General features: G+C 40.3%; 1 protein-coding gene across 3 annotated transcripts; it reads right to left on the bottom strand.

Moving 5' to 3' along the window:
• Window positions 1–1,444: 1,444 nt before the first annotated feature.
• Window positions 1,445–27,768, bottom strand: LOC133567919 (purine nucleoside phosphorylase-like). Of its 3 annotated transcripts, none has more exons than XM_061919536.1 (6): window positions 27,609–27,768; window positions 15,922–16,091; window positions 15,706–15,809; window positions 11,602–11,777; window positions 5,596–5,786; window positions 1,445–2,105 (listed from the first exon to the last, which is right to left on the bottom strand). In XM_061919536.1, the coding sequence occupies exons 1-6, from the start codon at window positions 27,725–27,727 to the stop codon at window positions 1,882–1,884; spliced, it is 984 nt and encodes a 327-aa protein (XP_061775520.1). In that variant the 5' UTR covers window positions 27,728–27,768; the 3' UTR covers window positions 1,445–1,881. The 3 variants fall into 3 exon arrangements, with proteins under 3 accessions (XP_061775520.1, XP_061775522.1, XP_061775521.1); XM_061919538.1 differs by lacking the exon at window positions 27,609–27,768 and adding an exon at window positions 27,453–27,471; XM_061919537.1 differs by lacking the exon at window positions 27,609–27,768 and adding an exon at window positions 27,247–27,407.
• Between the last annotated feature and the right edge of the window lie 210 nt (window positions 27,769–27,978).

Here is a 27,978-nt window from a genome sequence, read left to right as displayed (position 1 = left end):
TGGCCCACGGCTTTGTTCGGTTTTAAAACTTTGGCCCACTCTGTATTTGAGTTTGACACCCCTGTTTTAAAGCATTATTGGCCGATAATATCGACAGCCTGTTATTATGGGACATCTCTAGTTAGCATGCCTATTAGCTGATTTAATTACACATGCAATATTAGTCCAATATTAGTTAACGTGGACCCCGACTTAAACTACTTGAAAAACTTATTGGGGTGTTACCATTTAGTGGTCAATTGTACGGAATAACTCTCTCCTTTGAGGCACACATCAAAAGCGTTACTAAAACGGCCTTCTTTCATCTCCGTAATATCGCTAAGATTCGCTCCATTCTGTCCACTAAAGACGCTGAGATCATTATCCATGCGTTTGTTACGTCTCGCCTCGACTACTGTAACGTATTATTTTCTGGTCTCCCCATGTCTAGCATTAAAAGATTACAGTTGGTACAAAATGCGGCTGCTAGACTTTTGACAAGAACAAGAAAGTTTGATCACATTACACCTGTACTGGCTCACCTGCACTGGCTTCCTGTGCACTTAAGATGTGACTTTAAGGTTTTACTACTTACGTATAAAATACTACACGGTCTAGCTCCATCCTATCTTGCCGATTGTATTGTACCATATGTCCCGGCAAGAAATCTGCGTTCAAAGGACTCCGGCTTGTTAGTGATTCCCAAAGCCCAAAAAAAGTCTGCGGGCTATAGAGCAATTTCCGTTCGGGCTCCAGTACTCTGGAATGCCCTCCCGGTAACAGTTCGAGATGCCACCTCAGTAGAAGCATTTAAGTCTCATCTTAAAACTCATTTGTATACTGTAGCCTTTAAATAGACTCCCTTTTTAGACCAGTTGATCTGCTGTTTCTTTTCTTTTTCTTCTATGTCCCACTCTCCCCTGTGGAGGGGGTCCGGTCCGATCCGGTGGCCATGTACTGCTTGCCTGTGTATCGGCTGGGGACATCTCTGCGCTGCTGGTCCGCCTCGACATCTCTGCGCTGCTGAGCCACCTCCGCTTGGGATGGTTTCCTGCTGGCTCCGCTGTGAACGGGACTCTCGCTGCTGAGTTGGATCCATTGTGGATTGAACTTTCACAGTATCATGTTAGACCCGCTCAACATCCATTGCTTTCCTCCTCTCTAAGGTTCTCATAATCATTATTGTCACAGACGTCCCACTGGGTCATTATTGTCACCGATGTCCCACTGGGTGTGAGTTTTCCTTGCCCTTATGTGAGCCTACCGAGGATGTCGTGGTGGTTTGTGCAGCCCTTTGAGACACTAGTGATTTAGGGCTATATAAGTAAACATTGATTGATTGATTGATTGAATATGTACTGTACTGTGCAATCTACTAATACAAGTCCCAATCAATCAATCAAAGTCGCTTGCATGCCTTAAAAGTATAAAACACAAGCAAAAAAAAAAAAATCGACACGTAAAATCCTTGATCAGCATTTTATTGCAAAAGTAGACCAGCTGAGTTTTGTAAATCAGCGATAAAGACTTTTGAAGCCGGTAAGCGCTATAAATCTATTTCTTTTTTCACATTTTACTAGAGCTAACTCTATTTAAAAACATTTTCTATATACATTCTGTACCTTTTTTTTTTTAATTTTTTTACACCGCACCAAATTAATTAATCTGAAAGAAAAAAAAAAGTAAAAAATTGGTCCCTGACGTAAAAGGATTAAAAAGAAAATCCTTCTGTGATTTTTTTGGACTGCAGCATAAAGAGTACAGCATTTTAAGTCAAATTAAAAAATTGAAAGCAGTGCTTTTGGAGTGAAACATTACACACTTTTTATGAAGTTTCATCCATACTGGGGAAGAGGTGCGCGCGTGCGTGTTAGCTGATTGAAAAAGTAGTGAGGCTGGTCCTCACATCGCCTTGTCGTTGCAGCCCTGCTCCAGTCGGCCCACCAAGGTGCTCACCAGATTCTCCATCTGCACGGCCCGCTGCCGGCCCGTCTCCAGCACCTCCGCGTGGTTGGCCTTCTGCTGGCTGTCGTAGTCCAACACCGACATGTTGGTGATGAGCGACATGGCGAAGCAGCGCATACCGGCATGGCGGGCCGTGATCACCTCGTGCACCGTGCTCATGCCTGCAAGGAGGTGGTCGAAGGTTAAATCCCCTCAACGTAATGCATTTTTTCAAGCGGGGGTCTCCAACCAGTAGCTTACCAGTTGACCAAAAAGGGTCAGAAATATTTGCTTACACTCGTCATAATTTTACAACACGTCAATTCCGACAGATTTAATCAAACCAAATAGCATTTGTTTGGGTAGAAATGGTTTTTAAATTTAATGGATTTTTTTGTTTCATCCATCCAACAAAATAACACACATTTATACCAAGAGTGGATCGTGAGATCGACAGGCGGATCGGTGCGGCGTCTTCAGTAATGCGGACGTTGTACCGGTCCGTTGTGGTGAAGAAGGAGCTGAGCCGGAAGGCAAAGCTCTCAATTTACCGGTCGATCTACGTTCCCATCCTCACCTATGGTCATGAGCTTTGGGTCATGACCGAAAGGATAAGATCACGGGTACAAGCGGCCGAAATGAGTTTCCTCCGCCGCCGGGGCTCTCCCTTAGAGATAGGGTGAGAAGCTCTGCCATCCGGGAGGAACTCAAAGTAAAGCCGCTGCTCCTTCACATCGAGAGGAGCCAGATGAGGTGGTTCGGGCATCTGGTCAGGATGCCACCCGAACGCCTCCCTAGGGAGGTGTTTAGGGCACGTCCAACCGGTAGGAGGCCACGGGGAAGACCCAGGACATGTTGGGAAGACTATGTCTCCCGGCTGGCCTGGGAACGCCTCGGGATCCCCCGGGAAGAGCTAGACGAAGTGGCTGGGGAGAGGGAAGTCTGGGTTTCCCTGCTTAGGCTGTTGCCCCCGCGACCCGACCTCGGATAAGCGGAAGATGATGGATGGATGGATGGATAATACCATTATAGTACAATTCCAATTCCAAAACCAAACATTCAGAATAGCAATCAACAGAGCGGTTGAGAGGAGACACAAACATGACACAAAACAATCCAAAATTAGTCTAACAAAAATGATTAATATCAACATATATCCTTGTTGATGTTGATGTTTATACATGTATATACAGTGGGGCAAAGAAGTATTTAGTCAGCCACCGACTGTGCAAGTTCTCCCACTTAAAATGATGACAGAGGTCTGTAATTTTCATCATAGGTACACTTCAACTGTGAGAGACAGAATGTGAAAAAAAAATCCAGGAATTCACATTGCAGGAATTTTGAAGAATTTATTTGTAGATTATGGTGGAAAATAAGTATTTGGTCAACCATTCAAAGCTCTCACTGATGGAAGGAGGTTTTGGCTCAAAATCTCACGATACATGGCCCCATTCACTCTTTCCTTAACACGGATCAGTCGTCCTGTCCCCTTAGCAGAAAAACGGCCTCAAAGCATGATGTTTCCACCCCCATGCTTCACAGTAGGTGTGGTGTTCTTGGGATGCAACTCAGTATTCCTCTTCCTCCAAACACGACGAGTTGAGTTTGTCCCAAAAAGTTCTATTTTGGTTTCATCTGACCACATGACATTCTCCCATGTGCTCTCTGGCAAACTTCAGACGGGCCTGGACATGCACTGGCTTAAGCAGGGGGACACGTCTGGCACTGCAGGATTTCCCCCCCTGTCGGCGTAGTGTGTTACTGATGGTAACCTTTGTTACTTTGGTCCCAGCTCTCTGCAGGTCATTCACCAGGTCCCCCCGTGTGGTTCTGGGATTTTTGCTCACCGTTCTCATGATCAATTTTACCCCACGGGATGAGATCTTGCGTGGAGCCCCAGATCGAGGGAGATTATCAGTGGTCTTGTATGTCTTTTATTTTCTGATATTTGCTCCCACAGTTGATTTTTTCACACCAAACTGCTTACCTATTCTAGATTCACTCTTCCCAGTCTGGTGCAGGTCTACAATTCTTTTCCTGGTGTCCTTCGACAGCTCTTTGGTCTTGGCCATAGTGGAGTTTGGAGTCTGACTGTTTGAGGCTGTGGACAGGTGTCTTTTATACAGATAACGAGTTCAAACAAGTTCCATTAATACAGGTAACGAGTGGAGGGCAGAAGACTTTCTTAAAGAAAAAGTTACAGGTCTGTGAGAGCCAGAGATCTTCCTTGTCTGAAGTGACCAAATACTTATTTTCCACCATAATTTACAAATAAATTCTTTAAATTTCCTACAATGTGAATTCCTGGATTTTTTTTCACATTCTGTCTCTCACAGTTGAAGTGTACCTACGATGAAAATTACAGACCTCTGTCATCATTTTAAGTGGGAGAACTTGCACAATCGGTGGCTGACTAAATACTTTTTTGCCACACTGTAACTGAACTATAAAAAAAATGCATACTGAAATACAAGATGCAGATGAATTACAATTTTTCAATGTTTTTAGCACAAAATATGAGATGTGACTCTTCCCGGGGGACCCCGAGGCGTTCCCAGGCCAGCCGGGAGACATAGTCTACCCAACGTGTCCTGGGTCTTCCCAGTGGCCTTCTGCCCTAAACACCTCCCTAGGGAGGCGTTCAGGTGGTATCCTGACCAGATGCCCGAACCACCTCATCTGGCTTTTCTCAGCAGCTTTACTTTGAGTTCACCCCGGATGGCAGAGCTTCTCACCCTATCTCTAAGGGAGAACCCCGCCACCCGGCGGAGGAAACTAATTTTGGCCGCTTGTACCCGTGATCTTGTCCTTTAAGTCAAAACCCAAAGCTCATGACCATAGGTGAGGATGGGAACGTAGATCGACCGGTAAATTGAGAGCTTCGCCTTCCGGCTCAGCTCCTTCTTCACCACAACGGATCAATACAGCGTCCGCAGTACTGCCTGTCGATCTCACGATCCACTCTTCCCCCACTAGTGAACAAGACTCCGAGGTACTTGAACTCCTCCACTTGGGGCAGGGTCTCCTCCCCAACCCGGAGATGGCACTCCACCCTTTTCCGAGCGAGAACCATGGACTCGGACTTGAAGGTGCTGATTATCATCCCAGTCGCTTCACACTCTGCTGCGAACCGATCCAGTGAGAGCTGAAGATCCTGGCCAGATGAAGCCATCAGGACCACATCATCTTAAAAAAGCAGAGACCTAATCCTGCACCCACCGAACCGGATCCCCTCAACTGCGCCCAGAAATTCTGGTATTTTCATAAACGTGATGTTTACGGTGATAAAACGGATGAAAGAATGCGCAAACCATTGCGCTACCAAAGGTTTGCTGATGGGATCCATACTGGTTAGCTACTTAATATTCCTAACAAAGAGGTAACCCGGTTTGGATTAGGTCTGCAGTCATACTTTGATTCTATTGGCATTTCTACATTTTTTTTAATTCTTTATCCATATTCTGAACTGACCACAACTCTTGGGCAGTTTATGAGTTGTTGAATCTCCTTGCAAACTCTGAACGTCATGAAGCAAGCCTCGCGGAAAACGCCCCCTCCATTACTGAACACTCGTATGGAATCCTCAGCACATTCCTCCAACCCATCGTTTTTCATTCCAATTGTTAATTACAGTCACTTCCTGAATGAATGCATCTTGACAAAACTCACCCACAGCGTCGGCCCCGAGCTTCAGCAGCATGCGGCACTCGGCGATGGTTTCGAAAGAGGGCCCCGCTAGGACACAGTAGACCCCCTCATGCACAAAGTCGCTGAAGTTCAGCTCTGCCGCCACGTCGTGCGCCAGCTTACACAGCTCGCGGTCGTAGGCGTCGGACATGCAGGGAAAGCGAACGCCGAACCTAAACGGCGAGAAAAAGTGAATTTTGAGGTAAACAACGATCCATTACAGCAGGGGTGTCAAACTCAAACACAGAGTGGGCCAAAATGTAAAACTGAACAAAGCCGCGGGCCGAGGTTGAACAAATTAACCTTTTAATAGGGACCCAAACAAGTTTTGCATTGAATATTGACCAAGCAAGGCTTATATAACTTGATAGTGACATGCAAAATCTAGTTCAAATAATAAATCTGCGTTCAAAAGACTCCAGCTTATTAGTGATTCCGAGAGCCCAAAAAAAGTCTGCGGGCTATAGAGCGTTTTCCGTTCGGGCTCCAGTATTTTTAACGCACACATTTTTTTTGAACTGTCGTGTGCTTAATGTCAACATGCTCGCACATTACACCATCAGAAAATGTGGAACATTCCACAAGTCAAATGGAGTACAGGAAGTTGCATCATTCAAAAGTAAGTTATTTTAAGTCACACATTAAAAGCGTTACTAAAACGGCCTTCTTTCATCTCCGTAATATCGCTAAAATTCGCTCCATTTTGTCCACTAAAGACGCCGAGATCATTATCCATGCGTTTGTTACGTCTCGTCTCGATTACTGTAACGTATTATTTTCGGGTCTCCCCATGTCTAGCATTAAAAGATTACAGTTGGTACAAAATGCGGCTGCTAGACTTTTGACAAGAACAAGAAAGTTTGATCACATTACGCCTGTACTGGCTCACCTGCACTGGCTTCCTGTGCACTTAAGATGTGACTTTAAGGTTTTACTACTTACGTATAAAATACTACACGGTCTAGCTCCAGCCTATCTTGCCGATTGTATTGTACCATATGTCCCGGCAAGAAATCTGCGTTCAAAAGGACTCCGGCTTATTAGTGATTCCTAGAGCCCAAAAAAAGTCTGCGGGCTATAGAGCGTTTTCCGTTCGGGCTCCAGTACTCTGGAATGCCCTCCCGGTAACAGTTCGAGATGCTACCTCAGTAGAAGCATTTAAGTCTCACCTTAAAACTCATCTGTATACTCTAGCCTTTAAATAGACCTCCTTTTTAGACCAGTTGATCTGCCGCTTCTTTTCTCTCTCCTATGTCCCCCCCTCCCTTGTGGAGGGGGTCCGGTCCGATGACCATGGATGAAGTACTGGCTGTCCAGAGTCGAGACCAGGATGGACCGCTCGTCGGGACCCAGGATGGACCGCTCGCCTGTATCGGTTGGGGACATCTCTACGCTGCTGATCCGCTTGAGATGGTTTCCTGTGGACGGGACTCTCGCTGCTGTCTTGGATCCGCTTGAACTGAACTCTCGCGGCTGTGTTGGAGCCACTATGGATTGAACTTTCACAGTATCATGTTAGACCCGCTCGACATCCATTGCTTTCGGTCCCCTAGAGGTAGGGGGGGGGGTGTGAGTTTTCCTTGCCCTTTTGTGGGTTCTTCCGAGGATGTTGTAGTCGTAATGATTTGTGCAGTCCTTTGAGACATTTGTGATTTGGGGCTATATAAATAAACATTGATTGATAATAATTAAAAAATATCAATGGCATATCAAATAAAACAAAAACACAAATTGAATGCCTTTTTTCGGCAGCGGGTTTGAGTTGGGGCGGGGTTTGGTGGTAGTGGCGGTTTATATTGTAGCGTCCCGGAAGAGTTAGTGATGCAAGGGGTCTGGATATTTGACCGGTTGTGTTTATGTTGTGTTACGGTATGGATGTTCTCCCGAAATGTGTTTGTCATTCTTGTTTGCTGTGGGTTCACAGTGTGGCGCATATTTGTAACAGTGTTAACCTTGTTTATAGGGCCACCCTCAGTGTGACCTGTATGGCTGTTGACCAAGTATGCCTTGCATACACTTGTGTGTGTGTATGAGCCGCATATATTATGTGAGGGGGCCGGCACGCTGTTTTTATGGAAGAAAAGCGGACGTGGCGACATGTAGAGAACGCCAAAAGCAGTGCTTTTACGGCCCGCCCCCAATATTATCGTCCGGGTGGAAATCGGGAGAAATTCGGGAGGGGCACTGAACTTCAGGAGTCTCCCGGGAAAATTGGGAGGGTTGACGAGTATGAGTATTAGCGGTTAATGTGGTGTTACGGCGGTGGGCCAGCTCTAATGTTAATTTGATATTGCCTCAAGGGCCAAATAAAATTACACGGCGGGCCAAATTTGGCCCGCGGGCCAGAGTTTGACACCCATGCATTACAGTGTATGTTTTTGAAAAGATCAACGTGAAAACACCCGAGGCAGTAGTGTGACATACTTTAGTTTATTATATTTGCCGAGGTGTTTAAACCGGCTACTCCTCTTTGTTAGTTGGTATTTGACTCCTGCTCTAAAATGGCTACGGACATTTGAAGAGTCTTGTATCTTGTCACATCATCAGCAAGAAAAGACGTTGACTCCGGAACGATGTGGCATAGATCGTATGATTGCATATCTTCAGCTTGGGCAAGATCATTTTTACGCAACGCACTTGACTGTACAGTTGAGCAAAACATATTTTGCTTTAGACACGCAATAAATACATAAGAAAAATAAACACTGGATGGCTGCCTCATTCAAGAAAAAGCGAAGCATTTAATAAAATGTCAATAAAGCTATTTATTTTTTTCTAACCTAAGCTATTCCTAGATCAGGGGTCGGCAACCTTTACCACTCAAAGAGCCATTTAGACCCGTTTCACAGAATTAAGAAAACCATGGGAGCCACAAAACTCTTTTGAAATTTAAAATGAAATAACACTGCATACATAGCTTTTTTTTTTTAGCTTTGTGCTATGTATAAATGAGGGGTCTCAGACACGCAGCCCGCACCTTAATATGAAGATTTAATGTAAGTGCGGCCCGCAACATTTTAATGAACACCTTTTCCCAGGGACTCCTGAATTTCAGAAGAACTATTCTCCCGAATGTCTGATAAATTTCACCCAAACCTCATAATAAGGGCGTGCTATAATGGCACTGCATTTAGCACCCTCTACATCTTCAGCAAACAGCTTACCGACCCAATCACATGTTGTATGTGGCTTCTGCAGGCACACATAAGCGACTGCAAGGCATACTTGTTCAACAGCCATACAGGTCACACTGAGGCTGCCCGTATAAACAACTTTAACACTCTTACTAATATGTGCCACACTGTGAACCCACACCAAATAAGAATGACAAACACATTTCGGGAAAACATCCGCACTGCAACACAACATAAACACAACAGAAAAAATAGCCAGAATCCCATGCATCCCTAACTCTTCCGGGCTACATTATACAATAATATGCGCCACACTGTGAACCCACACCAAATAAGAATGACAAACACATTTCGGGAGAACATTCCCTCTGTAACACAACATAAACACAACAGAAAAAATAGCCAGAATCCCATGCATCCCTAACTCTTCCGGGCTACATTATACAATAATATGCGCCACACTGTGAACCCACACCAAATAAGAATGACGAACACATTTCGGGAGAACATCCGCACTGCAACACAACATAAACACAACAGAAAAAATAGCCAGAATCCCATGCATCCCTAACTCTTCCGGGCTACATTATACAATAATATGCGCCACACTGTGAACCCACACCAAATAAGAATGACGAACACATTTCGGGAGAACATCTGCACTGCAACACAACATAAACACAACAGAAAAAATACCCAGAATCCCATGCATCCCTAACTATTCCGGGCTACATTACAACCCCCCCCTGTGTGTTGCCTACCCCTGTCCTAGATTATGGCAGGCTATATGTGTATAATGTATAACTGTATAATTCATATGTCCTTGACCGCACTTTCAATTTCAATCTTCCAAAATTTGTTCTTTGAGTCCAATAAGAAACATCAGTTCAATGTATCATAAAGTTTTCTGTAAATACAGCCAACAATTACAATTTTAGTGGTCCCAATTTATTTTGAAAATACATATTGTTACCAGTATTGATACTAAAATATATGTATCGGGACAAGACTACAACACACAGAGTTGGTTACACACATGGAAGTTATAATTTAGAGGTATTAGTCATGATGTGATGAAATATTACCACGTACAGGTTGTATTGCAGTGGCCGGGTGAATGCCCTAACAATGAAGTTTAGAGGATCTTTGGGGGTACCGGTGAGTATTGTAATCTACAGTACAACACACTCAATGCTACTATATTTAGTGTAAAGGTGACTACACAGCTGTTATTTCATGTTTAGAGGGCTTCAGAGTAAAAAAAATGAATTTGAAAGTCGTAAAGACCTGTTTTATGCTCTATGAAAATATTAAATTGATTGATTTTTCTACTTGACGGAAATCCCTTTGTTGTGGTTACCTCTAAACGAGGGATGACTGTCGTTAACAAATTCAGTCACATGGTTAAAATTTGATTCTTAAAGGCCTACTGAAATTAGATTTTCTTATTTAAACGGGGATAGCAGGTCCATTCTATGTGTCATACCTGATCATTTCGCGATATTGCCATATTTTTGCTGAAAGGATTTAGTAGAGAACATCGACGATAAAGTTCGCAACTTTTGGTGCTGATAAAAAAGCCTTGCCTGTACTGGAAGTAGCATCTTGGCGCGTGACGTCACGGGTTGTGGAGCTCCTCACATCTGAACATTGTTTACAATCATGGCCACCAACAGCGAGAGCGATTCGGAACGAGAAAGCGACGATTTCGCCATTAATTTGAGCGAGGATGAAAGATTCATGGATGAGGAAAGTGAGAGTGAAGGACTAGAAAAAAAAAAGACTGTACAGTGGGAGCGATTCAGATGTTATTAGACACATTTACTAGGATAATTCTGTAAAATCCCTTATCTGCTTATTGTGTTACTAGTGTTTAGTGAGATTATATGGTCATACATGTACAACCTGAAGGTCAGCCCCGCACCTTTCTTCAGCACCAGTCGACGGGTGGTGGCGATGCCCATCTCTGCCCTTAGCAAGGGACCCTCTTCAAAATACGATCTTTTGAAATGATCGCTGCATAATACACTGTACTTTGTGTGTGTGGACCAATCCAACCGTGTTCGCTTGACCGCTCTGTTCCATAGTGAAGTGAATTGAAATATATTTATATAGCGCTTTTCTCTAGTGACTCAAAGCGCTTTACATAGTGAAACCCAATATCTAAGTTACATTTAAACCAGTGTGGGTGGCACTGGGACCAGGCGGGTAAAGTGTCTTGCCCAAGGACACAACGGCAGTGACTAGGATGGCGGAAGCGGGAATCAAACCTGCAACCCTCAAGTTGCTGGCACGGCCACTTTACCAACCGAGCTATACCGCAATACTATAGTAAAGCTTCACCGTCATCTTTCAGGAATGTAAACAATGAAACACCGGCTGTGTTTGTGTTGCTAAAGGCGGCCGCAATACACCGCTTCCTACCTACAGCTTTCTTCTTTGACGTCTCCATTATTCATTGAACAAATTGCAAAAGATTCAGCAACCCAATAGTCCAGAATACCGTGGAATTATGCGATGAAAACAGACGACTTATACCTGGGAACGATGCTGGAACAAAATGTCCTCTACAATGCGTGACGTCACGCACACGTGTCAACATACCGCGACGTTTCAGCAGGATACTTTGGCGCAAATTTTAAAATTACAATTTAGTAAACTAACCCGGCCGTGTTGCAATGTTAATATTTCATCATTGATATATAAACTATCAGACTGCGTGGTCGCTAGTAGTGGGTTTCAGTAGGCCTTTAAGGTAATACTAAATACTTAATACTACCAACCTCACTCAGAAACCTGTTTTTTTTAGAATATAGCATACGACCCCCTTTAAAGACCATTGATTCTTTCTCACCTGTCATTGTTGCGTCCGACCAGAGGGTTGACTCCTGCAAAGCCCGGCATGTTGATGTGGTCTTTGATGATCATGACGTCGCCCACCTTGTAGTCCCGGTTGAGCCCTCCAGCCGCGTTGGTCAGGATGACTGTCTCCACTCCCAACAGCTTGAACACACGCATGGGCATCGTGATCTGGGAAAGGTGAGACAATCACTCCACGGTTTGCGGTTACACTGAAACGCATGACGCTGAAAAACTCGCCTTGACTCACCTTAAAGCATGGGTCACCAAACTTTTTGAAATCAAGAGCTACTTATTGGGTACTGATTCATGAAAAGGGCTACGAGTTTGATACACACTTAAATAAATTGCCAGAAATAGCCAATTTGCTCAATTTACCTTTAAGAAATAAATCTATATACATATAAAAATGGGTATTTTTATCTGTCATTCCGTCGTACATTTTTTTCCTTTTACGGAATGTTTTTTGTAGAGAATAAATGATGAAAAAAACACTTAATTGAACGGTTTGAAAGAGGACAAAACAGGAAAAAAAAAAAATAATTAAATTTTTAAACATAGTGTATCTTTAATTTTGACTCTAAAATTCAAAATTCAACCGAAAAAAGAAGAGAAAATCAGAAGACAAAAACAAGCTGATTAAATATTTTTTTTAAAACTAAAAAAAATAATTTATCAAACATCATTAGTAATTTTTCCTGATTATGATTGATTTTAGAATTTTGATGAAATGTTTTAAATAGGTTAAAATCCAATCTGCACTTTGTTAGAATATATAACAAATTGGACCAAGCTATATTTCTAACAAAGACAAATCAATATTTCTTCTAGATTTTCCAGAACAAAATTTTTAAAACAAATTCAAAAGACTTTGAAATAAGATTTAAATTTGATTCTACAGATTTTCTAGATTTGCCAGAATAATTTTTGGGAATTTTAATCATAATTAGAAATATTTCACGAATATTCTTTGTCGAAAAAACAGAAGCTAAAATGAAGAATTAAATTAAAATGTATAGATTATTCTTTACAATAAAAAAATGTGTTTACTTGAACATTGATTTAAATTGTCAGGAAAGAAGAGGAATGAATTTAAAAGGTAAAAAGGTATATGTGTTTAAAAATCCTAAAATCATTTTTAAGGTTGTATTTTTTCTCTAAAATTGTCTTTCTGAAAGTTATAAGAAGCAAAGTAAAAAAATAATTTATTTAAACAAGTGAAGACCAAGTCTTTAAAATGTTCTTGGATTTTCAAATTCAGTTTGAGTTTTGTCTCTCTTTCAATTAAAAATATCGAGCAAAGTGAGACCAGCTTGCTAGTAAAAAAATAAAATTTAGAAAAATAGAGGCAGTTCACTGGTAAGTGCTGCTATTTGAGCTATTTTTAGAACAGGCCAACGGGCTAATCATCTGGTCCTCCTTACGGGCTACCTGGTGCCCGCGGGCACCGTGTTGGTGACCCCTCCCTTAAAGTATAGTCTGTTTGTGTTCAGTTTGGTATAGGAAAGTGGTTCTCAAACTTCTCTCACAAAGTACCACCTCAGAAAAGACTTGGCTCTCCAAGTACCACCATAATGTCCAACATAAAATACAGTAGTGTAGTAGGCCTAAGTAGTCATTAAAAACAAGGCAAAGGTTTTATTAAGTATATTTAATAATTTTGGCCACCTTAACATTACACACAGTTTGAATAGTAACACTGTGTTTGATTTTGGGAAACGTAAACACATATAGAGTGCACTGCATTAAACGGTCATATTATGAATTTTTGTTCTACATTTACAGCACTTCCTTGTGGTCTACATAACGTGTAATGGTGGTTCTTTGGTTACATTTTTGCATGGATTATGTTTTACATTTTGTCTTTAAGCCACTTTCTGACGGTCTCTTTAGAAGGTGCCAATTTGTGGTTTGTCTTATTTACATGGCTTCCCCTCGACAGTGTATTCTCCCCGTCATCTTTGTTGTACCGGTAGTTTTTAGGGCTTCCATAATAGAGGTGGGGGAAATAATCCATTTTAGATACATCGCAGTTCGGACATAGACGATTATTTAAGCGATTAGTAAACTTCAATAATTGCTAATCGATGTATTAATTGTGAATAAAGTAAGGCAGACAGTTCCAAAATGTGGCTGACCGCCAACGAGCCACCTCACCGAGAGATCCGAGCAGCTCCTTTATTTTTGGGGCATTTATGTTACAGCTTTGCACACACGTCTACTAATTAAATAAATGTGATCAGAATTAATTAAACTGTTTCTTATCACAAATGTATTATTTAACGAAACAAAAATAAATGACAAACTGCATCAATTTATAAGAATTAAAGCTGCATCAATAATTGATATTTAATCGAATCGTAATCGAATAGCGAGGTGCTGAAAGATTCCCACTTACATTCCATCGAGTTAGTTTTCGGGACTCATGCAGATCCAAAATAAAGAACAGCAAGGACCAATAGGTAAGGAAAGTTGGTTGTGCTTAATAGGTCGAAAAAAAACGCCAAAAAATGTCTCCTTTTAGATGCTATTTAGCAGTCCTTATACACACACTATAAAAATACCCGTATGTTGAAGCGCAGTACATCTGATGACAGTAGCCGTAACGCTTCGACAATCCATCAAGCGGTGCGGCTTCGTAGCTTACCAACATTTTGAAATATTTTTGCGCGCGGTGTGTAAAATTCTATATTGTCAATGAAACATGAACGTTTTGGTGTTGCTTGCTGGCGTTCCCTTGCAGTCTACACGTATCTCTTAAGTGTGACTACCATCTACTGGTCACACCTATCATTACACCATGTACCTAATCAAATTGCTTCAGGGTCGGTAAGTACAACCAGAATTATTCCGTACATTAGACAAACCGGGTTATAAGGCGTACTGACGAAAAAAAACAACAACTGACTTGACGCTGAGATCATTATCCATGCGTTTGTTACGTCTCGTCTCGATTACTGTAACGTATTATTTTCGGGTCTCCCCATGTCTAGCATTAAAAGATTACAGTTGGTACAAAATGCGGCTGCTAGACTTTTGACAAGAACAAGAAAGTTTGATCACATTACGCCTGTACTGGCTCACCTGCACTGGCTTCCTGTGCACTTAAGATGTGACTTTAAGGTTTTACTACTTACGTATAAAATACTACACGGTCTAGCTCCATCCTATCTTGCCGATTGTATTGTACCATATGTCCCGGCAAGAAATCTGCGTTCAAAGGACTCCGGCTTATTAGTGATTCCCAAAGCCCAAAAAAAGTCTGCGGGCTGTAGAGCTTTTTCATTTCGGGCTCCAGTACTCTGGAATGCCCTCCCGGTAACAGTTCGAGATGCCACCTCAGTAGAAGCATTTAAGTCTCACCTTAAAACTCATTTGTATACTCTAGCCTTTAAATAGACTCCCTTTTTAGACCAGTTGATCTGCCGTTTCTTTTCTTTTTCTTCTATGTCCCACTCTCCTTTGTGGAGGGAGTCCGGTCCGATCCGGTGGCCATGTACTGCTCGCCTGTGTATCGGCTGGGGACATCTCTGCGCTGCTGATCCGCCTCCGCTTGGGATGGTTTCCTGCTGGCTCCGCTGTGAACGGGACTCTCGCTGCTGTGTTGGATCCGCTTTGGACTGGACTCTCGCGACTGTGTTGGATCCGTTATGGATTGAACTTTCACAGTATCATGTTAGACCCGCTCGACATCCATTGCTTTCCTCCTCTCCAAGGTTCTCATAGTCATCATTGTCACCGACGTCCCACTGGGTGTGAGTTTTCTTTGCCCTTATGTGGGCCTACCGAGGATGTCGTAGTGGTTTGTGCAGCCCTTTGAGACACTAGTGATTTAGGGTTATATAAGTAAACATTGATTGATTGATTGATTGATTGACCTGCAGTGTGAACTTTGTTAAGCGCCGCGGGAAACCTTGCATTTCTACTTTGCACGTATTTATGCACATGGGGTGCATGAATGCCGATTGGCAGAATGTCTTTCCAGAACACAGGCCAACATGGAGTTAACTGACAAAATTTACGCCAATTACGTAAGTGGCCCAAGCTCACTACGAGCTACATTTGTCCTGCTACTACACAAGCCAGATCACCTTCTCACCTTCTGGACGGGGTAGCCCTCGTACAGGTGACACCTGCCCTGCATGCAAACACACACCTTCCCCTTTAGTGTTCCAAAAACCAGCTGACCAGCGTGACCAAGCACTGGAACACACACACACACATGCTCAGTATTAGTGAGTCAGCTGTTTTTAGTCGGTACAAACATGCACATACATGCTACTAAAACACGTCATCTACGCTAAGCGGCCTGTACCTGTGCTTTGAGGGAAGTTGGGGATGTCGGCGTACTTGAAGACCTGGCGATCCTTGAGTAGGTCAGCCAGACCCCCCAGACCGGAGCCGCACACGATGCCGATGGTCGGCCGCATCTGCGTGTTGGACATCAGCCAGTCGGCGGTGATCTGACACTCATCTTTGCCCTCACTAAAAGAGAAAAAAATATATAGATTCCACTAGGGCTGGAGGATATGGCCTTTCAATAATATCTCAATATTTTAAAGCCATGTCACAATACACGTTATATATCTCGATATTTTGCCTTGGCCTTGAATTAACACCTGAAGCATATAATCACAGCAGTATGATGATTATGTGTCTACATTAAAACATTCTTGTTCATCCTGCATTAATATATGCTCATTTTAATCTTTCATGCAGATAGGGAAATCACAACTAAGTCAATTGACCAAAACTGTATTTATTAAACAGTTATTAAGCAGTGGCACAAACATTCATGTCATTTCAAAACAGAAAGTGCAAGATTGTCAGAGACATTTTAAAACAATCTATAAGTGCACTTTTGTGCATGATGTCACTAAGATGACATATAAAAAAACACTAAATTAAAGTGCACTTTTTGTAAAGAACGCACCTACAATGGCTTAAAAACAAATAAAGTGCACTTTTGTGCATGATGTCACTAAGATGACATATAAAAAAAACACTAAAATAAAGTGCACTTTTTGTACAGAACGCACCTACAATAGTTTAAAAACAAAGTGCACTTTTGTGCATGATGTCACTAAGATGACATATCAAAAAAACACTAAATTAAAGACCACTTTTTGTAAAGAACGCACCTACAATAGTTTAAAAACAAAGTGCACTTTTGTGCATGATGTCACTAAGATGACATATAAAAAAAACACAAAAATAAAGTGCACTTTTGTACAGAACGCAACTACAATAGTTCAAAAACAAATAAAGTGCACTTTTGTGCATGATGTCACTAAGATGACATATAAAAAAACACTAAAATAAAGTGCACTTTTTGTACAGAACGCACCTACAATAGTTTAAAAACAAATAAAGTGCACTTTTGTGCATGATGTCACTAAGATGACATATAAAAAAAACACTAAATTAAAGAGCACTTTTTGTAAAGAACGCACCTACAATAGTTTAAAAACAAATAAAGTGCACTTTTGTGCATGATGTCACTTAAAACAAATAAAGTGCACTTTTGTGCATGATGTCACTAAGATGACATATAAAAAAACACTAAATTAAAGTGCACTTTTTGTAAAGAACGCACCTACAATAGTTTAAAAACAAATAAAGTGCACTTTTGTGCATGATGTCACTAAGATGACATATCAAAAAAACACTAAATTAAAGAGCACTTTTTGTAAAGAACGCACCTACAATAGTTTAAAAACAAATAAAGTGCACTTTTGTGCATGATGTCACTAAGATGACATAAAAAAAACACTAAAATAAAGTGCACTTTTTGTACAGAACGCAACTACAATAGTTCAAAAACAAATAAAGTGCACTTTTATGCATGTCACTAAGATGACATAAAAAAACACTAAATTAAAGTGCACTTTTGGTAAAGAACGCCACTACAATAGTTTAAAAACAAATAAAGTGCACTTTTGTGCATGATGTCACTAAGATGACATATAAAAAAAAAGACTAAAATAAAGTGCACTTTTGTACAGAACGCAACTACAATAGTTCAAAAACAAATAAAGTGCACTTTTGTGCATGATGTCACTAAGATGACATATAAAAAAAACACTAAAATAAAGTGCACTTTTTGTACAGAACGCACTTACAATAGTTTAAAAACAAATAAAGTGCACTTTTGTGCATGATGTAACTAAGATGACATATCAAAAACACTAAAATAAAGTGCACTTTTTGTACAGAACGCAACTACAATAGTTCAAAAACAAATAAAGTGCACTTTTGTGCATGATGTCACTAAGATGACATAAAAAAAACACTAAATTAAAGTGCACTTTTTGTAAAGAACGCCACTACAATAGTTTAAAAACAAATAAAGTGCACTTTTGTGCATGATGTCACCAAGATGACATAAAAAAACACTAAATTAAAGTGCACTTTTTGTAAAGAACGCCACTACAATAGTTTAAAAACAAATAAAGTGCACTTTTGTGCATGATGTCACTAAGATGACATATAAAAAAAACACTAAAATAAAGTGCACTTTTGTACAGAACGCAACTACAATAGTTCAAAAACAAATAAAGTGCACTTTTGTGCATGATGTCACTAAAATGACATATAAAAAAACACTAAAATAAAGTGCACTTTTTGTACAGAACGCACCTACAATAGTTTAAAAACAAGTAAAGTGCACTTTTGTGCATGATGTCACTAAGATGACATATCAAAAAACACTAAAATAAAGTGCACTTTTTGTACAGAACGCACCTACAATAGTTCAAAAACAAATAAAGTGCACTTTTGTGCATGATGTCACTAAGATGACATATCAAAAAACACTAAATTAAAGAGCACTTTTTGTAAAGAACGCACCTACAATAGTTTAAAAACAAATAAAGTGCACTTTTGTGCATGATGTCACTAAGATGACATATCAAAAAAACACTAAATTAAAGTGCACTTTTTGTACAGAACGCCACTACAATAGTTTAAAAACAAATAAAGTGCACTTTTGTGCATGATGTCACTAAGATGACATAAAAAAAACACTAAAATAAAGTGCACTTTTGTACAGAACGCAACTACAATAGTTCAAAAACAAATAAAGTGCACTTTTGTGCATGATGTCACTAAGATGACATATTAAAAAAACACAAAAATAAAGTGCACTTTTGTACAGAACGCAACTACAATAGTTCAAAAACAAATAAAGTGCACTTTTGTGCATGATGTCACTAACATGACATATAAAAAAAACACTAAAATAAAGTGCACTTTTTGTACAGAACGTACCTACAATAGTTAAAAAACAAATAAAGTGCACTTTTGTGCATGATGTCACTAAGATGACATATCAAAAAACACTAAATTAAAGAGCACTTTTTGTAAAGAACGCACCTACAATAGTTTGAAAACAAATAAAGTGCACTTTTGTGCATGATGTCACTAAGATGACATATCAAAAAAACACTAAATTAAAGTGCACTTTTTGTACAGAACGCAACTACAATAGTTCAAAAACAAATAAAGTGCACTTTTGTGCATGATGTCACTAAGATGACATATAAAAAAAACACTAAAATAAAGTGCACTTTTTGTACAGAACGCACCTACAATAGTTTAAAAATAAATAAAGTGCACTTTTGTGCATGATGTCACTAAGATGACATATCAAAAAACACTAAAATAAAGTGCACTTTTTGTACAGAACGCAACTACAATAGTTCAAAAACAAATAAAGTGCACTTTTGTGCATGATGTCACTAAGATGACATAAAAAACACTAAATTAAAGTGCACTTTTTGTAAAGAACGCCACTACAATAGTTTAAAAACAAATAAAGTGCACTTTTGTGCATGATGTCACTAAGATGACATATAAAAAAAACACTAAAATAAAGTGCACTTTTGTACAGAACGCAACTACAATAGTTCAAAAACAAATAAAGTGCACTTTTGTGCATGATGTCACTAAGATGACATATAAAAAAACACTAAAATAAAGTGCACTTTTTGTACAGAACGCACCTACAATAGTTTAAAAACAAATAAAGTGCACTTTTGTGCATGATGTCACTAAGATGACATATCAAAAAACACTAAAATAAAGTGCACTTTTTGTACAGAACGCACCTACAATAGTTCAAAAACAAATAAAGTGCACTTTTGTGCATGATGTCACTAAGATGACATATCAAAAAACACTAAATTAAAGAGCACTTTTTGTAAAGAACGCACCTACAATAGTTTAAAAACAAATAAAGTGCACTTTTGTGCATGATGTCACTAAGATGACATATCAAAAAAACACTAAATTAAAGTGCACTTTTTGTACAGAACGCCACTACAATAGTTTAAAAACAAATAAAGTGCACTTTTGTGCATGATGTCACTAAGATGACATAAAAAAAACACTAAAATAAAGTGCACTTTTGTACAGAACGCAACTACAATAGTTCAAAAACAAATAAAGTGCACTTTTGTGCATGATGTCACTAAGATGACATATTAAAAAAACACAAAAATAAAGTGCACTTTTGTACAGAACGCAACTACAATAGTTCAAAAACAAATAAAGTGCACTTTTGTGCATGATGTCACTAAGATGACATATAAAAAAAACACTAAAATAAAGTGCACTTTTTGTACAGAACGTACCTACAATAGTTAAAAAACAAATAAAGTGCACTTTTGTGCATGATGTCACTAAGATGACATATCAAAAAACACTAAATTAAAGAGCACTTTTTGTAAAGAACGCACCTACAATAGTTTGAAAACAAATAAAGTGCACTTTTGTGCATGATGTCACTAAGATGACATATCAAAAAAACACTAAATTAAAGTGCACTTTTTGTACAGAACGCAACTACAATAGTTCAAAAACAAATAAAGTGCACTTTTGTGCATGATGTCACTAAGATGACATATAAAAAAAACACTAAAATAAAGTGCACTTTTTGTACAGAACGCACCTACAATAGTTTAAAAATAAATAAAGTGCACTTTTGTGCATGATGTCACTAAGATGACATATCAAAAAATACTAAAATAAAGTGCACTTTTTGTACAGAACGCAACTACAATAGTTCAAAAACAAATAAAGTGCACTTTTGTGCATGATGTCACTAAGATGACATATAAAAAAAACACTAAAACAAAGTGCACTTTTTGTACAGAACGCACCTACAATAGTTTAAAAACAAATAAAGTGCACTTTTGTGCATGATGTCACTAAGATGACATATCAAAAAAACACTAAATTAAAGTGCACTTTTTGTAAAGAACGCACCTACAATAGCTTAAAAACAAATAAAGTGCACTTTTGTGCATGATGTCACTAAGATGACATATCAAAAAACACTAAAATAAAGTGCACTTTTTGTACAGAACGCAACTACAATAGTTCAAAAACAAATAAAGTGCACTTTTGTGCATGATGTCACTAAGATGACATATCAAAAAACACTAAATTAAAGAGCACTTTTTGTAAAGAACGCACCTACAATAGTTTAAAAACAAATAAAGTGCACTTTTGTGCATGATGTCACTAAGATGACATATCAAAAAAACACTAAATTAAAGTGCACTTTTTGTACAGAACGCCACTACAATAGTTTAAAAACAAAGTGCACTTTTGTGCATGATGTCAAACAAGACGTTTCAATAACTGTCCCAAAAAAATGAGCAGCATAATATGTAATCAAATGGTTTATGTCCTTTTGCTATGTGGTAGCTTCCTGCAGACGTTATCTCATTCGGTTGTTGACGATTTTTTTAATACGATGTTGATCTGGAAATGGTTGCTTCGGCATTTTGTGGGTACGGCACCTAACGGAGATGTTGACATGCGGAGTAAGCACTCTTCATTCTCTAGCAGGTGACTTTCAAAATGATGCTACAAATTAGCAGTAAGTGCTGCTTTTTGTAGCAACGATTTTGCCGCATACTTGTTCAACATATTCCCGCTTGAAGCCAAACCAACGCCAGACAACGGACCATGTGCTGTTTTTCTAAGGAATTAATTCTTCCTTCATTTTTACCAGATTCGCACCTTCTTTCTCTTGTATTACCACTCGCACCACTCCGCTAGCATCACAGCTAATGTTACCCATGCTGCTACCTCTCTGCTCAGAGAGGGCGTATGACGCGACAGTATATGACTTATATACAGTGGGGCAAAAAAGTATTTAGTCAGCCACCGATTGTGCAAGTTCTCCCACTTAAAATGATGACAGAGGTCTGTAATTTTCATCATAGGTACACTTCGACTGTGAGAGACAGAATGTGAAAAAAAATCCAGGAATTCACATTGGAGGAATTTTAAATAATTTTTTTGTAGATTATGGTGGAAAATAAGTATTTGGCCAACCATTCAACGAACTCACTGATGGAAGGAGGTTTTGGCTCAAAATCTCACGATACATGGCCCCATTCATTCTTTCCTTAACACGGATCAATCGTCCTGTCCCCTTAGCAGAAAAACAGCCCCAAAGCATGATGTTTCCACCCCCATGCTTCACAGTAGGTTTGGTGTTCTTGGGATGCAACTCAGTATTCTTCTTCCTCCAAACACGACGAGTTGAGTTTATACCAAAATGGATACATGGATGATACAGCAGAGGATTGGGAGAATGTCATGTGGTCAGATGAAACCAAAATAGAACTTTTTGGTATAAACTCAACTAGTTTTTTTTTAGTAACCAGCAAGCACAGTATAGTTAGTAGAACAACTGTGTTTTTATTACTGTGTATTTGATAGGTGCCGTCGGAAATTCAACTATTTTATTTATATATATAATAAAATAAATATATATAGCTAGAATTCACTGAAAGTCAAGTATTTCATATATATATATATATATATATATATATATATATGAAATATATATGAAATACTTGAGTTGGTGAATTATACTCCACCCCTCTAAACCACGCCCCCCCCGAGCACGCCCCACCTCCCGAAATCGGAGGTCTCAAGGTTGGCAAGTATGCCGCGGCACAGTGGTTGAAAAACACTGCCTTAGTGGCTGTGAGCAACCCCATTGGCGGATTGCGGGCTATTGAATGTATTTGATCTCAGCTTTGATGTTATTTTGGGGGTAGAAAATATCTAAATATTTAGAAATATTTTGTATTTCGTCTAAGACGTTTTAATGTGCCGAAAAAAAAAAAGAGACAACATATAGAGTGGAATATGAACTAAAATGGCTATATATTTAATTATATATGCACCTTATTGCTTTTTTTTATCCTGCACTACCATGAACTTATGTAACAACATTTTGTTGTTATCTGTGGTGTAAAGTTTAAATTTGAATGACAATAAAAAGGAAGTCTAAGACTTAAGGGTTACAAAATCTTTTATGGTAAGCTGTGATCTTTTTATAGCCTGCAGTTATGCCAAACTATAATTATGTACTTCACAACGCTTCGAAGCACAATACATTCCTTAGTGCAGTGTTTTTCAACCTTTTTTGAGCCAAGGCACATTTTTGGGGTTGAAAAAATGCGGAGGCACACCACCAGCAGAAATCACTAAAAAACAAAACTCAGTTGACAGTAAAAAGTCGCAATTCTTGGATATGACTTTTACTCATAACCAAGCATGCATGACTATGCATGTCTTGTCTCAAAGTAGGTGTACTGTCACCTGTCATACCACACCGTGATTTATTTGGACTTTTTTTGCTTTTTTCCTGTGTGTAGTGTTTGAGTTCTTGTCTTGTGCTCCTATTTTGGTGGCTTTTTCTCTATTTTTGGTATTTTCCTGTAGCAGTTTCATGTCTTCCTTTGAGCGATATTTCCCACATATACTTTGTCTTAGCAATCAATAATATTTCAATAGTTTTTAATCCTTCTTTGTGAGGACATTGTTGATTCTCATAAACGGAAATGCTGATTATCGGTCCTGCTAGACACCGAACTCTATTTAATAATACAACTCTAACATTTGACAACCAAACAATTAAACAAGGCGACACGGTAAAGAATCTGGGTATTATCTTTGACCCAACTCTCTCCTTTGAGGCACACATTAAAAGCGTTACTAAAACGGCCTTCTTTCATCTCTGTAATATCGCTAAACTTTGCTCCATTCTGTCCACTAAAGACGCTGAGATCATTATCCATGCGTTTGTTACGTCTCGCCTCGACTACTGTAACGTATTATTTTCGGGTCTCCCCATGTCTAGCATTAAAAGATTACAGTTGGTACAAAATGCGGCTGCTAGACTTTTGACAAGAACAAGAAAGTTTGATCATATTACGCCTGTACTGGCTCACCTGCACTGGCTTCCTGTGCACTTAAGATCTGACTTTAAGGTTTTACTACTTACGTATAAAATACTACACGGTCTAGCTCCATCCTATCTTGCCGATTGTATTGTACCATATGTCCCGGCAAGAAATCTGCGTTCAAAGGACTCCGGCTTATTAGTGATTACCAAAGCCCAAAAAAAGTCTGCGGGCTATAGAGCGTTTTCCGTTCGGGCTCCAGTACTCTGGAATGCCCTCCCGGTAACAGTTCGAGATGCTACCTCAGTAGAAGCATTTAAGTCTCACCTTAAAACTCATTTGTATACTCTAGCCTTTAAATAGACTCCCATTTTAGACCAGTTGATCTGCCGTTTCTTTTCTTTTTCTTCTATGTCCCACTCTCCCTTGTGGAGGGGGTCCGGTCTGATCCGGTGGCCATGTACTGCTTGCCTGTGTATCGGCTGGGGACATCTCTGCGCTTGGGATGGTTTCCTGCTGGCTCCGCTGTGAACGGGACTCGCTGCTGTGTTGGATCCACTTTGGACTGGACTCTCGCGACTGTGTTGGATCCGTTATGGATTGAACTTTCACAGTATCATGTTAGACCCGCTTGACTTCCATTGCTTTCCTCCTCTCCAAGGTTCTCATAGTCATCATTGTCACCGACGTCCCTCTGGGTGATTATTGTCACCGATGTCCCACTGGGTGTGAGTTTTCCTTGCCCTTATGTGGGCCTACCGGGGATGTCGTAGTGGTTTGTGCAGCCCTTTGAGACACTAGTGATTTAGGGCTATATAAGTAAACTTTGATTGATTGTTTGATTGATGTTCGGATGTACTTTCTGGACGCCGTCTCTGCTCCGCAGTAAGTCTTTGCTGTCGTCCAGCATTCTGTTTTTATTCACTTTGTAGCCAGTTCAGTTTTAGTCCCGTTCTGCATAGCTTCAGTGCCTTTTATTAGGGGCACTCACCTTTTGTTTATTTTTGGTTTAAGCATTAGACACCTTTTTCCGACATCTACAAAACAATTAGCTACCTGCTGCCACCTACTGATATGGAAGAGTATTACACGGTTACTCTGCCGATCTTTAGACAGCACCGACACTCAACAACAACACATCATTTGCAAACTTTCATTACCCAAATATGTGAAATTAGATCATCTCCCACGGCACACCAGACTGTATCTCATGGCCATACTTGCCAACCCTCCCGGATTTTCTGGGAGACTCCCGAAATTCAGTGCCTCTCCCGAAAACCTCCCGGGACAAATTTCCTCCCGAAATTCAAGCGGAGCTGGAGGCAACGCCTCCCAACATTGAGTCAGACCTGACTCAATGTTGTGATCCTCTTAAACAGGACTATACTGCCATCTACTGTACATAGAATAGAATGTAAATATATTCTACATTTGTTCTGAAGCCCACAGTAAAAAGACGTAACTTCATCACGTCGCCTGGTTATTGACTCCAACCCAATATATTACACCGTCGAGGGGCAAAATGAAGATATACGCTTGCAAGTTCCAGAACGATTGGAAACAAGAATTTCAGTTTATCCAGGAGAGTTCGAAGGAGAAGGGGTATGTTGCCTGTAAATTTTGTAGAACAGACGTATCCATTGAACACGGCGGCCGAACGGATATACTCAGCCATGAACGGTCAGCGAAGCACAAAGCGTCCGCAGCGCAGCGTCGTTCACAACCCAGTATTATGGCCCACCTCGCAAAATGAAGACCCGATGGTGTATCTTATGCTGAGACAAAGATGGCTATGCTGATAGCTGGTAGCAACATCCCGTTCTCATTTGCGGATGTCTACAACAAATCCGTGAAGGATATGTTCCCGGATTCGGAGATCGCTCGCCAATACGCAAATGGCAGAACAAAGGTTACTCAAATAGTGAAAGGTAAAAGTTTTTTTTTTTTTTTTAGTAACCAGCAAGCACAGTACAGTTAGTAGAACAACTGTGTTTTTATTACAGTGTATTTGATAGGTGCCGTCGGAAATTCAACTATTTATTTTATTTATATATATAGTAAAATAAAAATATATATGTAACCGGTGGTCTTTTCCTCTGCGTTGTGTGTTGTTTGTGTAAGACGACCGACACCATGGGTTTCTCCACTGCACTTTACTGATAACACAGAATACAATTGTCTTTAAAAACTTTGTGCCATCGTCGAGCCCCTCTCCCGTTATCGTAGACAAAAAGGGCGGGCATAATGACATACACAGTAAAATAAAAACATACCTGATAACACAGAATACAATTGTCATCAAATACTTTGTGCCATCGTCGAGCCCCTACACTAATATAATAATGAACAAGAAATTAATTAAAGTTCTTAACAAGACAAAATATTTTCTGTTGTCGCATGGACGCCTACCTCTCCCGTTATCGTAGACAAAAAGGGAAGTTGGAGGGCGTGTCTAACGCATATAAAAAGACAGGTGTCACAGTAATTATTGCAGTAGGAGGGACAACGAGACAATAGTTCCACATTGACAAAACATCAAACAATATTCAGGTATTTACATGTAAGTTACATATTTTGTGTAAATATAACAATAATAAAACATTAGAAAATACATTATTTACAAGACGTAATTGACCCTGTTACATATAGCTAGAATTCACTGAAAGTCAAGTATTTCATATATATCCATCCATCCATCCATTTTCTACCGCTTATTCCCTCTCGGGGTCGCGGGGGGCGCTGGCGCCTATCTCAGCTACAATCGGGCGGAAGGCGGGGTACACCCTGGACAAGTCGCCACCTCATCGCAGGGCCAACACAGATAGACAGACAACATTCACACTCACATTCACACACTAGGGCCAATTTAGTGTTGCCAATCAACCTATCCCCAGGTGCATGTCTTTGGAGGTGGGAGGAAGCCGGAGTACCCGGAGGGAACCCACGCATTCACGGGGAGAACATGCAAACTCCACACAGAAAGTTCCCGAGCCTGGATTTGAACCCAGGACTGCAGGAACTTCGTATTGTGAGGCAGACGCACTAACCCCTCTGCCACCGTGAAGCCATTTCATATATATATGTATATATATATATGAAATACACGAGTTGGTGACTTATACGCCACCCCTCTTAACCACGCCCCCCACCTCCCGAAATTAGAGGTCTCAAGGTTGGCAAGTATGCTCAAGGCACACTGGTGCCGCGGCACAGTAGTTGAAAAACACTGCCTTAGAGGCGGTGAGCAACGGATTGCAGGCTATTGAATGTATTCGATCTCACCTTTGATGTTATTTTGGGGGTACAAAATACCAAAATATGTAAAAATATTTTGTATTTTGTCTAAGACGTTAAATGTGCTATAAAAAAAAAGAGACAACATGTAGAAAGAGTGGAATATGAAAAGTCTCAATTGGCTTGAGTCTCACCCTGGTGCCTTTAAAGTCGCCTTCAAGGTCGTGGAATTTTACCGACTTTTCCACCGAAGTCTAGTACTAACGTCACGGAGAACGCGCGTGAAATCCGCCACCCCTTCACCCGTCCGGTTATCAACGCACTTCCCCGCCTTTCGAGCGTAAATACACCTTCCATAAATCACAATTTCGGGTTAAAATGCGAATCAAACATGCGCCACCTTTATGAAGGGTGGTGCGTTCAGGGGCCTCCACTGTGTCATGAAATTGTAATTTATGGAAGCCCATCATGTGACGCGGTGATGATGATGATGAAGACGCGCGGGCTAACGACGGTTTCGCGTCCAGGAAGTGGGCATGTTTTAGCGGATACTCACGGCAGCTCCGGGGACAGCATGACGAAATTGAGACAGATGTTGCTGGGGTTGGGTCGAGCAGGTCGAGCGGGTCTGCGGTGATTTCTTGATGCTAGAGTTTGTCGACATCCCGCGGGCATCCAGCCAGCCCCCTCCCACCGGGAACAAACACATCCCACCAACACGTCACCGTCGTCATGGCGCTAGGCGATGCTGCGTTTAGGTGTGCCTCGTCACTTCCAGAACCGAAAGGAAACACCCGACGGCGCAACAGTTGCAGATAGTAAATGGATACAATACAAACACAAACATGTTGTTGTTCTTTTATGAACATTTTGAACAACAAGTGGGTCACATTGGGGAATTCACTTGTAATAATTCCCCAATAAGT

The sequence above is a fragment of the Nerophis ophidion genome, linkage group LG14, assembly GCF_033978795.1.
Source record: "Nerophis ophidion isolate RoL-2023_Sa linkage group LG14, RoL_Noph_v1.0, whole genome shotgun sequence".
In the NCBI taxonomy this organism is placed as follows: domain Eukaryota; kingdom Metazoa; phylum Chordata; class Actinopteri; order Syngnathiformes; family Syngnathidae; genus Nerophis; species Nerophis ophidion.
Note: the sequence above shows the minus strand (reverse complement) of the source record. Positions and strands in the feature narration are given on the sequence as shown.

Coding starts and splice junctions, on each gene's coding strand:
- LOC133567919 (XM_061919536.1), bottom strand. CDS start 27,727: ATGCCCGCGGGATGTCGACAAACTCTAGCATCAAGAAATCACCGCAGA. Junction 15,810..15,921: donor CAACTTCCCTCAAAGCACAG/GTACAGGCCGCT, acceptor TGTGTGTTCCAG/TGCTTGGTCACGCTGGTCAG. Junction 2,106..5,595: donor GCTCGGGGCCGACGCTGTGG/GTGAGTTTTGTC, acceptor ACCTCCTTGCAG/GCATGAGCACGGTGCACGAG.